This window comes from Heteronotia binoei, chromosome 8 (genome assembly GCF_032191835.1).
Source record: "Heteronotia binoei isolate CCM8104 ecotype False Entrance Well chromosome 8, APGP_CSIRO_Hbin_v1, whole genome shotgun sequence".
Lineage (NCBI taxonomy): Eukaryota > Metazoa > Chordata > Lepidosauria > Squamata > Gekkonidae > Heteronotia > Heteronotia binoei.
In genome coordinates, this window is record NC_083230.1 from 49,719,582 (window position 1) to 49,733,902 (window position 14,321).

Sequence of the window (14,321 nt, forward strand, 5' to 3'; positions counted from 1 at the left end):
AATATGGTTTAAGTGTAAAAACAGAATAAGCCCACCTACTTTGCCACTGACATCTCCGATCAATGTCTATTGTGATGTAAGTACTAGGGAAAAAATGACTACTTAACCTATGATGATATGATAAGGCATGGAAGAATAAAATCTTGGGAAGATATACAAAATAAAGGAAAGGATATTCAGTGGCTGACATATCAAATGACATCTAAATACAAAGAATTAATAGCAAAATAAGGAGGCCACCTAAGATAAAACAGTTTATTAATGTTTGACTACAGGTGAACTAAAACATCTACTAGGAAAAATATATAAAATGTTATTGCAATATGAAACAGAAGCAGAGCAAGTGAAGGACTGTATGATCAAATGGATGAAGAACTTTGAAGAGAATAACCCTATGAGGCAGTGGGACAACTTATGGTCAAAAGAAATCAAGTTTACTGACTCTCAAACACTAAGAGAGAATTGGTACAAAATGTTCTTCAGATGGTACATCACACCCAAAGAGATTGCAAAAGCAAACAAGAGGCACAGTGCCAGATGTTGGAAATGCAAGCGTACAGACCCTACCTATCATATGTGGTGGTCTAGTAACAAAGCTAAAATATATTGGATAAAGATCCACAAAGAAATACAAAAGTTATTGAAAGTCGTTTCCCAATTAATCCAAAAAATGTTATTAAACATAGTACCACCCAATCTATCAAAAATGCATAATTATTTAAATATATGGGGATGTTGGCAAGAGTGGTATTTGCATCAAAATGGAAAGCTGAAACATGCCCAGAATTGATTGATTGGAAAAACAAACTAACTGATTATATGACCATGGCAAAGCTAACATCCTACCTGCATAATAGACCAGAATCTGAATTTCAAGAAAAATAGAATATATGTTTGAATATATTGACCAAAATTAGGTTGCAAAGCTTTAAAGACTAACATAAGAATAAAATAAGGATTAAGAGACAGAACTGAGTAGTATATGTTCAAAATGTTTATGTGACCTAACATCAGAAACACCAGAATTGTCAAGAATGTTAGGAATGTAAATGTATGTCACAGAAGTGAGTACACCCCCTCACATTTTGTAAATATTTAAGTATATCTTTTCATGTGACAACACTGAAGAAATGACACTTGGCTACAATGTAAAGTAGTGAGTCTACAGCTTGTATAACAGTGTAAATGTGCTGTCTCCTCAAAATTATGCAACACACAGCCATAAATGTCTAAACCGCTGGCAACAAAAGTGAGTACACCCCTAAGTGATAATGTCCAAATGGGGCCCAAGTAGCCGTTTTCCCTCCCTGTTGTCATGTGACTCTTTAGTGGTACAAGATATTAGGTGTGAAGGGGGAACAGGTTATCACTCTCACTCCCTCATACTGGTCACTTGAAGTTCCACATGGCACCTCATGGCATTGAACTCTCTGAGGATCTGAAAAAAATAATTGTTGCTCTACATAAAGATGGTCTAGGCCACTGTTTCCCATTTGCAGGGTCGGGACCCAGTACCAGGCCACGGAAGCCTCACTACCGGGTCACAAGAAAAGCCAAAGCTAGCCCCGCCCCCAGCAAAGCATGACCTCTGCTCTGCTTCCTTCCTTCCACTATCTGTTGTGCAGAGAAAAGCTAGCCTTGAAGACTGATACAGGCTGAAAAGCCTGAGCTCCATTTGGCTTCCTTCCTTCCCCTGTCTCTGTGTTGTGCAGAGAAGAGCTGAGCTGCCTCTCCTTCCTTCTCCGCTCCCAATTTTTGAGAGAAAAGCTGGCATCCACTGGCACTTTAGATCCATGAAGTGTTCTTCAAGGTATGAGCTTTCATGTGCCTTGCAATATATTCTTTTGGGAAGATTTTCTGGGAGGCCTGGGCGGCAAAGAATGGGTGTGTGTTTTTTTCCAGCTGGGAGGGGCGGGGAGTGGGCATTCCAGTAGCTATTTTTTTTACCGAACGACCCCTGGGCAGAATTGTTGCTGACTGGGGTAATCTGATGGTGAGTAAGGCTTTTTTCCCCTTTGTCCCCCCCTTTTTTCTTTTTCCATCTGCAAGGGATGCTCTGTATTCTTGGTGCTGTGGGTGGGGGGAAGCAACAGTGGGAGGGCTTCTAGTCCCCTGACCCCACTGGTGGACATTCTGGTGCTTTTTGGGCATTGTATGAGGGAATTTTGGACTGGATGGTCCACTGGTCTGATCCAACATGGCTTTTCTTATGTTCTTTATTTCCATGTCTTTCTTTTCTTTTCTTTTCCTTTCCTTTCCTTTCCTTTCCTTTCCTTTCCTTTCCTTTCCTTCCATTTCATTCTTTCCCCTTCTTTCCTTCCATTTTTACTGGATGAAACTTTTCTGTTCATCATACTGTTGTTGCAGACATAGGAGCTCTGTCAATTAAAAATTGGCACCCCCAGTTGTAGCCATCTGGCCTTTCTATGAGATTTCTGTGTGAGTGAGTGAGAGTTAGAGGTGTGGGGCAGAAAGAGATTATTGGAGATTACTGCTGTATATTTTAGCAGCACGGGAAGTGATAGTACTATGCACTTGGCACCATTTGACTGGTCCTGCTTTTAACAGCTGTCTGATGCCAAAATTAAACTCCTCCTGTAGATATTAAAAAGGATGAAAGAAGTTCACTGGCTAAATATCTGCACAACAGGTTGCTTTTAAAGGCATGGGAAACACAGTCAGTAAAAAACTGCAAGCCTCTCATAAATATCCTTTTTGGGATAACTGCAGAAAAGCTTGTTATGAACTTCATAAAATTTGAAATTAATTCCTTAATCGCAGTACAATTCTCTGCTACCTTTCACAGCAATTTCCCAGTATTTTAGCCTAGGAAAAGTATGAAAAATAGTTGTCAAAAGATTTTCTTGAAACCAAGCAAGCTTTGTTGTAACTTGAGAAAGGGTTCCAGTAGTAGCAGCTGAAGGAAGGGCCTACTAAATGTGTCAGCATATTTTGAGGTACAGCAGCTGTCAGGGCCCAGTGTGGGTGGTACACAGCACTGGCATTCCTGATGGCAATGGCAACAGCACTTCCAACTGCATACACTGGCCAATGCTGTTGAGGAAGGGGTGTGTAGGTGGTGCAGGCAATTGAACATGGGCATTAGGAGTGCTTTCAAGCTGGAGAAGAACACAGATAGGTGCATGCAGGTGTGAGGGTGGGAAGAGAGGACACTGGGAACGTATGAAAAAGTTGCAAACCGGCCACTTTCCACCCCCATTTTGGCTCAGCATAAGTTTCAGAGAGATTTTTCTGAAAACAAAGTTACTTCAGGAGAAGAGGCAGGTTTGGGGAGTGCCCTGGAAATGACATCACAGGAAAAGCTGGAGTTTTGGTTTTGGTGGCGTTTTGGTTCAGTGTGCCCTGGAAGTGACATCAATTGGCCCTTCACCTGGAAGTGACACCACAGGAAATGACATAATTCCTGTCTCCCGGCTCCACCTCCAAAGTCTCCTGGGCCACGAAGGAGAAGTGTAAATATAACTGGGCCATGGGAAAGAAAAGTTTGGGAAACCCTGGTCTAGGCTATAAGAAGATTGCCAAGACCCTGAAACTGAGCTGCAGCATGGTGGCCAAGACCATACAGCAGTTTAACAGGACAGGTTCCACTCAGAACAGGCCTTGCCATGGTTGACCAAAGAAGTTGAGTGCCCATGCTTAGCGTCATATCCAGAGGTTAGCTTTGGGAAATAGGCATATGAGTGCTGCTAGCATTGCTACAGAGGTTGAAGGGGTGGGGGGGTCAGCCTGTCAGTGCTCAGACCATACACCGCACGCTAAATCAAATTGGTCTGAAGGGCTGTCATCCCAGAAGGAAGCCTTTTCTAAAGATGATGCACAAGAAAGCCCGCAAACGGTTTGCTGCAGACAAGCAGACTAAGGACATGGATTTCTAGAACCATGTCCTGTGGTCCAATGAGACCAAGATAAACTTACGTGGTTCAGATGGTGTCAAGTGTGTGTGGCAGCCATCAGGTGAGGAGTAGAAAGACAAGTGTGTCTTGCCTACAGTCAAGCATGGTAGTGGGAATGTCATGGTCTGGGGCTGCATGAGTGCTGCCGGCACTGGGGAGCTACAGTTCATTGAGGGAACCATGAATGCCAACATGTACTGTGACATACTGAAGCAGAGCATGATCCCCTCCCTTCGTAGACTAGGCTGCAGGGCACTATTCCAACAGGATAACGACCCCAAATACACCTCCAAAACGACCACTGCCTTGCTAAAGAAGCTGAGGATAAAGGTGATGGACTGGCCAAGCATGTCTCCAGACCTAAACCCTATTGAGCATCTGTGGAGCATCCTGAAACTGAAGGTGGAAGTGTGCAAGGTCTCTTAACATCCACCAGCTACATGATGTCAGCATGGAGGAGTGGAAGGACTCCAGTGGCAACCTGTGAAGCTCTAGTGAACTCTGTGCCCAAGAGGGTTAAGGCAGTGCTGGAAAATAATGGTGGCCACACAAAATATTGACACTTTGTGCCCCATTTGGACATTATCACTTAGGGGTGTACTCACTTTTGTTGCCAGCAGTTTAGACATTAATGGCTGTGTGTTGCGTAATTTTGAGGGGACAGCACATTTACACTGTTATACAAGCTGTAGAGTCACTACTTTACATTGTAGCCAAGTGTCATTTCTTCAGTGTTGTCACATGAAAAGATATACCGTATTTTTCGGACTATAAGACACACTCCCCCCCCCCAAAAAAAAGTGGGGGGGAAAGTGTGTGCGTCTTATAGTCCGAAGGTACGTACCTTCGGAGGGGGTGGCGATCTGCTGCCTCTTCCTCCAATCCGGCGCTTCCCCGCGCCTGCCTGGCTCCATCTTCTTCAGGCAAGCGCTGGGATCGCTCCACGTGGCCCCAGCGCTTTGCAAGCGCCGGCTGCGGAGTGGGCAGTGTGCTTCCTACTTGCCTGTGTCCCTGCCTTCAGCTGTGATGTTTAAAGCAAGCGCTGGGATCGCTCCCTCCCCCCTCCGATCCCAGCGCTTGCTTTAAACATCACAGCTGAAGGCAGGCACACAGGGAAGTAGGAAGCACGCTGCCCTCTCCGCAGCCGGCACTTGCGAAGCGCTGGGGCCACGTGGAGCGATCCCAGCGCTTGCCTGAAGAAGATGGAGCCAGGCAAGCAGGCACGGGGGAAGCGCTGGATTGGAGGAAGAGGCAGCGGATCGCCCCCCAGGAGGAAGGTGCGTCCTATCCTCTGGAGCGCCTTATGGTGCGAAAAATACGGTACTTAAATATTTACAAAATGTGAGGGTGTACTCACTTTTGTGACATACTGTATATGTAGTCCAGACCAAAATCAAAAATACATATGTAACTTGCGCTTAACTATGTAAGATCTGTTCAGCAATTTTATACGTAGAAAATTGTTATGTTACAGTTTATTAGATAATATTGATGGCTTCTCTCACTTTCTGATTTTTATGGTTTTGTTAGCCAAACTATCATGGGTTTGTTTTTGGGTCTGGGAATGACACGACCAAATAAACTGGATCAAAATTAACCATGAACTGGCCTGGTTCATGCTTGAACTAATGGCTTGTTTTGCAGCTTGTGCCTATCCCCATTACTCAGTCCTGCTTGTTTCCCAAGTGTTCCTGCTTTATACATTTAAAACATTTAATAGGCTTGTATAACTGCTCTTGTTAACTTGCTCATCGGTTGTCCATGGTAGTAGTGCCATCAAGTGCTTCAGTCTCTTGTAGCGGGGTGGGGGTGGGGGGTTGAACAAAACTCTTTTTGGATTTAGAAAAGGTGACAATAAAGGGCAGGAAGAGAGGTGTTCTACTGTGTCATTATTTTACCATCTGGAATATAGTAGTTGATCAGTTATCCATATTTGCATAATATATTTTTAAGTTTTAATGTAGTGGAGGAAGTTTATCCCAACAATTTCATGAAGCAGTATATTCTGAAAGACCTTTAACCAGTTCTTTAATTAATGAGGCATTTACCTAAGGCATCAAGCTAGATTTGCAGCATTTTTTCCATTCAACTTCGAGTTTGTCATACCATTTCTTATTAGCACAGTAAAGATCTACTCTGTCTTTTTTATATCTTCTGTTAAAACCTATGTCTATGCTTATATGTCAGCTAAACTTAAGAGCTGGACATATGAAGGTTAAGAACCTATACCATGCACAAATACCTTTTATTTGGAGACTGTACACTCCATGGTCCTGAACCACTAATTTACGTTGTATGATTTTGTCAGGATTATGTGAGATTGAGGAATGTGGTTTCATTGACCTGACTTTCAGACCTTACATTGTGTAATCCTGTAACTGTGCCCTTGCTGCTCTGTCCTGGTGATCTTTTCCCACTAGAATGGTTTGGATGTAGTCACAGATTGGAGTTACTACATCCAATTCATTATTTCTATCTGCATAATATTTAGGCTTCTGCTAATTATGTTAACAGAGCCCCGCGGTGCAGAGTGTTAAAGCTGCAGTACTGCAGTCCTAAGCTTTGCTCATGACCTGAGTTCGATCCCCGGTGGAAGCTGGGTTTTCAGGTAGCTGACTCGAGGTTGACTCAGCCTTCCATTCTTCCGAGGTTGGTAAAATGAGTACCCAGCTTGCTGGGGGGAAAGCGTAGATGACCGGGGAAGGCAATGGCAATCCACCCTGTAAAAAGTCTGCCGTGATAACGTTGTGAAAGCATTGTCACCCCAGAGTCAGAAATGACTGGTGCTTGTACAGGGGATCTTTCCTTTTCCTTAACTATGTTTACAGCACTAGAATTCTTTGTTCTTTATATCCCTCTGTAGTTTGAGTTTGTAAAACAGAGTACGCTGAAATTTCTCTAGATCGGGGGTGTCAAACATGTGGCCCGGTGGCTGAATCTGGCCCCTGGAGGGCTTCTATCAGACCCTTGAGCATCTGGCTGTCATCTGCTTCCTTTCCCCTCTCTCTTGCTTCCATCCTTCTGCATCACAGCTTGTTTTATAATAATAATAATAATAATAATACTTTTTATTTATATCCCGCCCTCCCCGCCAGGTTTTGCCAGGCTCACTCAGTTGCACAGGAGCTACAGGGCAAAACCTCTATTTTCTCCATTGGCTGAGGCCTCTCCCTTGGGGAGGAAGCAGGGAGGGAGAGCTTGCTTTGCCAAGTTTTCTCAATCGCACAACAGAGCTACTGAGGCTCCTCCCCCTCCTGCTCCTGTGGGGAAGGAAGAAAAGAGCCAGAGCTTGCTTTGCCCGGTTCCCCAGATCGCACAGGAGAGATACAAAGAAAGCACCTTTAAGACCAGTGAATGCTAATGTTTTAATCACATTTTATTTTAATGTTTTGTTTTTTTTAAAAAATTGTGTTTGTGTGCTTTATAAAGTTTGTATCTCTGTTTTCTAGCATTACATTTTATGACACACATGGCCCAGCCCAACAAGGTCGGATCTGGCCCTCATAACAAATGAGTTTGACACCCCTATGGGCATCAACACCTTTAAACAATTTACCTTACATCTCCTGATATATAGCTAACTCCTCGTGTGCTTCCTCAACTTGGTGATGACTGGGAGTTTTTAAGGTTGTACTGGTTTTGCTCTATCACCGTCACTTTTTCAGCATACACTTACAAATGAGACTAGTTGCTACTATTAAAAACTACATCAAAAACATAACCAGCATTAAGCTTACATCAAAGACCAGAACTCTCTGGGGTGTTATCAGCTGAGCAAGCTGTCGTGTTACTTTGTGAGTAGTTATTTTCTAACCTTGACTAAGGAAACTTTTCCTGCACTCATCTAGGCATGCTACAATGACAGCCTTGCCTATTCACATTCTCTTTGTATATTTCTTTAGGATTTTTTTTCCTGATTTTTTTGAATTAGGCAAACTTTTATATTCATAGTTGGCTATTGTAGTGCTGATATTCAGTGATATAACATTAAGAATATAACATTTTTATAATGAAGGGCTACCTGTTGATCCGTAGAAGCAATAAAGAGAGAGGTGTTACCTAGCAAGACCATTGTTGACTTGGTTGAGTCTACTCTCCCTAGGAACAGCTGCCATTAAAGATTTCTCGTCTCATCATCACTTTGCTCAGCCAAAGTAAAAGAGGAGATAATCCACGAGCCTGTTAAATATGCATTCAATTTTGTATGTGATAATTATATTCTCAAGAGATTTGTGCAATGAGATACACTAGTAGTGTATTGGGGGAATCTGGAATATTCTTCGGTGCAATACAAAAGTGTTTAAATAATAGCTTTTGCTGAACCTAGTGTCACTGGTGACTGAGAATAGCAGAAGCTAATCCAATATGGATATCCTCTAATGCTTGAGTTTGCCCTCCTGTGGTCTGCGTTGCCAGAATAACCTACATTGGTAGAAGTGTTAAGAATGCCCTGGCTAACAGAATTGATAACTACTTTACTGATAAACATCTCTTAGCTTCTGTTGTATACTTCTCATAGTAGTTGTCAGCACATATAGCTAGTGAAGCACGTTGTTGGTCTGTATGAATGCAAAGTTATTTTGTTTTTAGCATAGGTGGGTACAGATGCTAGCTCTGAATAATTTAAAGTAATATAAACAATAATTGGGTTGCTTGCATAGTGTTTTAAAAGAAGCATAAAACAAGTCTTTTTTAAAGAATATCTATAAACTGAGAATTTTTTTTTTATTATTTCATTGAGAAATGACCATGTGCAAAGTATAATGCTATTCGCTTATTATCTAGGTGACAAACAGCATGTTTGGTGCTTCAAGAAAGAAGTTTGTAGAGGGGGTCGACAGCGACTACCACGATGAAAACATGTACTACAGCCAGTCTTCGATGTTTCCACATCGATCAGAAAAAGATGTAAGTTTTGTGACTTTTCACATATTTTTCACAAGTTAAAATAGCCCCCCCCCCCCCCAAAAAAAATCAGGCACATGGAACTAGAAATACATCTTGTCAGTAGAGCAGTCTTCTTTGCCTGTATCGCTCTACTACAGTGCAACATGGAATATCCAGGAACAATATGAGGGGATATTTATTTTATTTATTTACCTTAGATTTGTATCCCGCCCTCTCCGTGAGTGGACTCAGGGTGGCTAACAGTCATGTTAAAACCAACAATTTCCAATTACAATTGAAAACAATAAAACAAAAAAATTAACAATTTAAAACTACATATTTGGTGCTATTCAAGAATTTTGGTATAGGCGAGTCAGATTATGATGGTGACATAGTTCTTCTGTCGATCTGTTCGTGATCCTTCTGATGGTATTGCTCAGCAGCATAGAGTGGCAACCTTCTCTCACTTAGTTATTATAGGCCTGTCGGAAAAGTTCAGTTTTACAGGCCCTGCAGAATTGGGAGAGATCCTGCAGGGCTCTTATGGGTTCTGGGAGAGCATTCCACAGCATTGGTGCTGCCACTGAGAAGGCCCTGGCCCATGTAGAGCTTAGTCTGGCCTCCCTTGGTTTGGGGATGGATAGCAGATTTTGAGTTCCTGAACGCAGTGCTCTCTGGGGGGGAACATATGAGGAAAGGCGGTCCCGTAGATAGACAGGTCCCCGACAATATAGGGTTTTAAAGGTTACTACCAGCACTCTGAAACGGACTCAGTACACAATAGGCAGCCAGCGCAGCTCTCTCAGCACTGGTTGAATGTTCTCCCATCGAGGGAGCCCCATTAACAATTGTGCTGCAGCGTTCTGCACTAGCTGCAGTCTCCAAGTCAGAGTCAAGGCAGCCCCATGTAGAGGGCATTACAGTAGTCTATTCTCGAGTGACCATAGCATGGATCACCATTGCTAAGTTGCGGTGCTCCAAGAAGAGGACCAGCTGCCGTACCTGCTGCAGATGGAAAAAGGTGGACTTGGTAGTGGCTGCTACCTGGGCCTCCATAGTCAAAGAGGACTCCAGGAGCACTCCCAAAGGCTCCTGACCTTTGGGGCTGGTATTAAAGACACCCCATTAAAACTGGCAAGGGGATCTCCTTTCCTAGACCACCATGACTCAGAGAACCTCCATCTTCATCTGATTTAACTTCAGTCAACTGTAATGCCAGGTCTAAGTTGTCCAGGGCACATTCGGATCGGCCATCCATCAATAGATAGAGCTGGGTGTCATCTGCATATTGATGGCACCCTAGCCCATACCTCCTGACAATCTGGGCAAGGGGGTGGATGTAGATGTTAAATAACATCGGGGACAGTACTGCCCCTTGCGACACACGACATGTGAGTGGGTGCCTCCGGGATGATTCTTCCCCTATTGCCACCCTTTTCCCCCAACCTTGGAGGAAAGAGACCATCCATTGCAAGGTGGACCCCTGAATCCCCATGTTGGCGAGGCGGCTAGACAGTAGCTGGTGGTCATGGGGAAGATCTCTTCTAAGAGAGATCTGTTGATGATCACCTGTAGTGGTTCATGTAACGTTACCTGGCTAGCTTTCGCTAGCCAAAACGGGCAGTGATCCAACCCACATGTGGTAGGGTGCACAGTAAGAAGGATCCTGTCAACTTCTTCCAGGCTGAGTGGAGTGAAAGAATCCAAAAATGGACCTGAAGACGTGCTCAGTGCCTCGAGTTTGCTCACTGTATCAAATGTGGTGGGGAGGTCATGTCAGAATGATGAGATCTTATCTGCGAAAAAGCTCGCAAAAGCCTTGCAGCCTATTTTCTGTTCCCTAATGTTTGGTTTACTGTGTGATAAGGTTGTTAATGACCAAATTACACTAAAGGTGCTGTGCATGAGGTTGCAGACGAAATCTGGGTCTCAAAGTAAGCCGCCTTTGCGTCCCGGACTGCCATCTCATAGGTCCACATAAATGACCGATAGGATGTTTTCGTTGCTTTGTCATGAGAATGTTGCCACTGCCTCTCTAGTCATCTTTGTCGCCATTTCATCGATCACAACTCTGGGGTATACTACAGCGCAAATCATGAACAGAGACGAAGAAGATGCCAGGTCTCCACAAGCCGGCTGTTCCAGGTCTACACAAGCTCATCCAACGAGTTGCCAGAGGGCCAGGGATCCTGCAAAGCCATCTGAAACCTCATAGGGTCCATCTGACTTTGAGGATGAGCTAAAGCCTGCTCGCCGCCTAGACAGGGTAGAAGTGGCATATTCACACGGGCCCTCAAGGCACAGTGGTCCGACCATGGCACTGCATCTGCCGAGATCCGGTCCACTGCATCTCCTGCCGCAAATATCAAATCTAGCATGTGTCAGCCTGGTGTGTGGGGGTTGTTACATATTGGGAGAGTCCTAGTGCTGCCATGGAAGACACTAGGTCCACCACCTAACTGGAGGCCATGTCCTTGGCATGGACATTGAAGTCACCCAAGGCTATGATTCAAGGGTACTCCAAAGCCCAGCCTGCTACAACTTCCATCAGGGATGATAAGGCACTGGCCGGTGCGTTAGGCAGACAGTACATCAGCCAGATTGCCAAACTCTCCCCAACATCTCACATCAAGCCAACACACTCTATGCCAGTGATTTCTGGAGATGGGAACGCCCAGAAGGAGTAAGCCTCACGTATGAAAAAAGGCATTCCTCATCCCCACCTGCTAGTTTGTGCTTGATGAAGGACTGAGAACCCAGGAGGAGCAACTTAGGAGAGAGCTACTGTCTCCCCATCTCACACCCAGGTCTTCGTCATGCAAGCCAGGTCCATATCCTGCCTAAGCAGGAAGTCCTGCAGGACTGAGGTCTTATTCTTTATGGGCCTGGCATTACACAACACCAAGGACGGAGGCCACAGTAGGAAAGGAAAATTGACTGAAATCCCCCCCTCACACACAAACAGTTTGTCAAAATATTCAAGGAATCTTACCAGTAACACTGACAAATTAGGAGGTTCAGGTCTTTGTGCAAAGTTAATTAGGGCTGGATGGAAAAATATTTCAAAATCATAGGATATATTATTAGTATAGAATCCAGAATCATGTTAATTAAATGAGATTAAATTGATTAGAATGTGGATTTTATTGCTAGAGGATGTACTGATGGCTGCAGAAGGCTTTAAATGGGGACTAGATATTTGAGCAGACTTCAGAGAATGGTGGAAGACAGGAGGGCCTGGCATGACTTGGTCCATGGGGTTGCAAAGAGTCAGACTCGACTGTGTGACTGAACAACAACAGAGATATTAATTGAAGAGATTTCCATCAGTGGCTACTAGCCATGGTGATTACAGGGAGCCTCCATGATCAGAGGCAGTAAACCTTTGAATACCAGTTTTAGGAGGCAAAATCAGAAGTCCTTGGCTATTGTGCCCTGTTGTGTGAGACAGGATGCTGGGTTCGATTAGCCATGTGTTTAAAATTTTCTTCTACCTGTATTCACAAAAATTTGGTGTTGACCCAAAAAGTCAGTCTGGGTGCTTATATTACAAGTGACCTGAAACTAGAACACTGGTTGGATGTAAGGGGAGCAAAATGGAGCAGAGCCAGCTACATAACCATTGAAGCTAAACGGGTGGTGATGGCTCTTCCCAGTTGTTTATCCCCAGTGCTAGGTAGTTACTGCCTCTCAGCATGGAGGTCCCATTTTGTTGTCATGATAGACCTGTTTGTCATAAATTTGGCAAATTCCTTAAATTCTCCTTTCCAGAACCTGGGGGCTCTTTTGCTTGTGCCAGTGCAGTAATTTCTGCATGTTTACATTGAGTTCCATGAAACAAAACCTGAGGATCTACAAAAGCATTACAAAGTTGCAAGGTAGCTGTACTATTTATGTTCATGAAAGTTTTAATTAGAATAATGAACAGTAAAACACCATTGCAATACATTAAATAAATAATGCAATAAAACTGGAGTACACAACCAGAGAACAAGAAAATAAAACTAATTCAGTGCATCCAATAAACAATGCATATGGGGCAGTATTGAAACTGCTGAAATTTTTTCACAGATAATAAAAAAAGGTCTTCCCTTTATAAAAAATTCATTCATGAATGATTCCATTTTATACCATTCTTTTTTTCTTTTATAAAATGCCTTCCTGAACTATTCTGTTTTAAATATTCTGCAGAACAATATTACAGCCTTCTTCATCTTGTCAATTAGTCATTTGCACCTGGTGGAAGCCACAGGGGCCACAGAGCAGTTGTATCACCTAGGAGGACCTGGAGTTGCTCCACAACCACTCTTGTCAGTCTGCCTTTTCTGGACAATATAGAAAAGCTTCCTTATCTGATTACTTGAAGGCACCCAGACAAATGGCTCTTTATGAAATCAATAGCCTAGTTTTCAGTGAGACAGTAAAGTTGTGTCTCTGCTATTCTAGTTCAGACTGTAGTTGAAAGTTGACTTGTTTCTTTTTCTATGTCAGGGGTCCCCAACTTGTTTGAGTCTGTAGTCACCTTTAGAATTCTGACACAGGGTGGTAGGCAAAACCACAAAATAGAGATAGAGGTTATCTTTTTTTTTAAAGAATCTATTTCTTTAAGAAGATAGTGGGGGTACAGGAAAGAGAAGGGAAGGAAAAAAGACATTATGCAACAAAATTGTGTTTGTCAGGGATAATCATGTAATTCAAAATGTATAAGACAGAAGATATTTTCTGTTATATCCCCTTTGTTATAATTTTAAGGTATTACCTATAATACCCAAACTCTTCCCTGGAGAATTTTTGACCAGGTTGCTAGGGGCCATGGCTGGATGGTTGCAGTAGTTTCAGTTGAAACTTAATCCAACAAAGACAGAGGTTCTGTACCTAAGCCTGGGGAATCAGGCTGCTCACCTTGGATGGCACACTGTTTGTGCCAGCCCAAAAGGTGAGGAGTCAGGGGGTGGTCCTGGATGCCTTGCTTACAGTGACCCATGCAATGGTCACTTCCAGGCTTGATTACAGTAACTCATTCTACATGGGCTTGCCCTTGCGGCTGATCTGGAAACTTCAGCTGGTGCAAAATGTGGCAGCATACTTCTTGTGTCACCTGTGTGGGCACACATCCAGCTGGTGCTTTTCCAGTTGCACTGGCTACCAATTCAGCACCAGATCTGCTTCAAGGTACTTGGTTCTGTCCTTTAAAGCAGGGGTCAGCAACTGGGCCACCAGCCTCGCTTCCCCCTCTGTTTTTACGGTGCTAAGTGTGGGGAGGGGGCAGGGTGGTGAGTTATGCAGTGTGCGGGGGAGGCCAAATTCAGTTCACCCACCCTTCTGGCTCTGGGGCCACAGTGGGTGGGCCGCCAGTCCCTGGTGTCAAAAAGGTTGGGGGACCACTGGTTTAAAGCCTTGCATGGCCAGGGACCAACATAACTGAGGGATTGCCTCCCCCACTGTGTTTAATTGATCAACATCTTCTGGTTGTTCCTGGCCTGAGGGACATCCATCTAACCTTGGAACGAGCTCCCACTT

The 14,321-nt window shown here is 43.8% G+C and overlaps 1 protein-coding gene across 4 annotated transcripts in view; it reads left to right on the forward strand.

The window, feature by feature from the left end:
• Positions 1-14,321, forward strand: part of CNOT2 (CCR4-NOT transcription complex subunit 2) — a 120,008-nt gene that overhangs the window by 49,434 nt on the left and 56,253 nt on the right. For all 4 annotated transcript variants that reach the window (XM_060245052.1, XM_060245051.1, XM_060245054.1 and 1 more), the window contains one exon: positions 8,700-8,822. In XM_060245052.1, coding sequence (XP_060101035.1) covers positions 8,712-8,822 — 111 coding nt within the window. In that variant the 5' untranslated portion in view covers positions 8,700-8,711. The remainder of the gene's footprint in view (positions 1-8,699; positions 8,823-14,321) is intronic.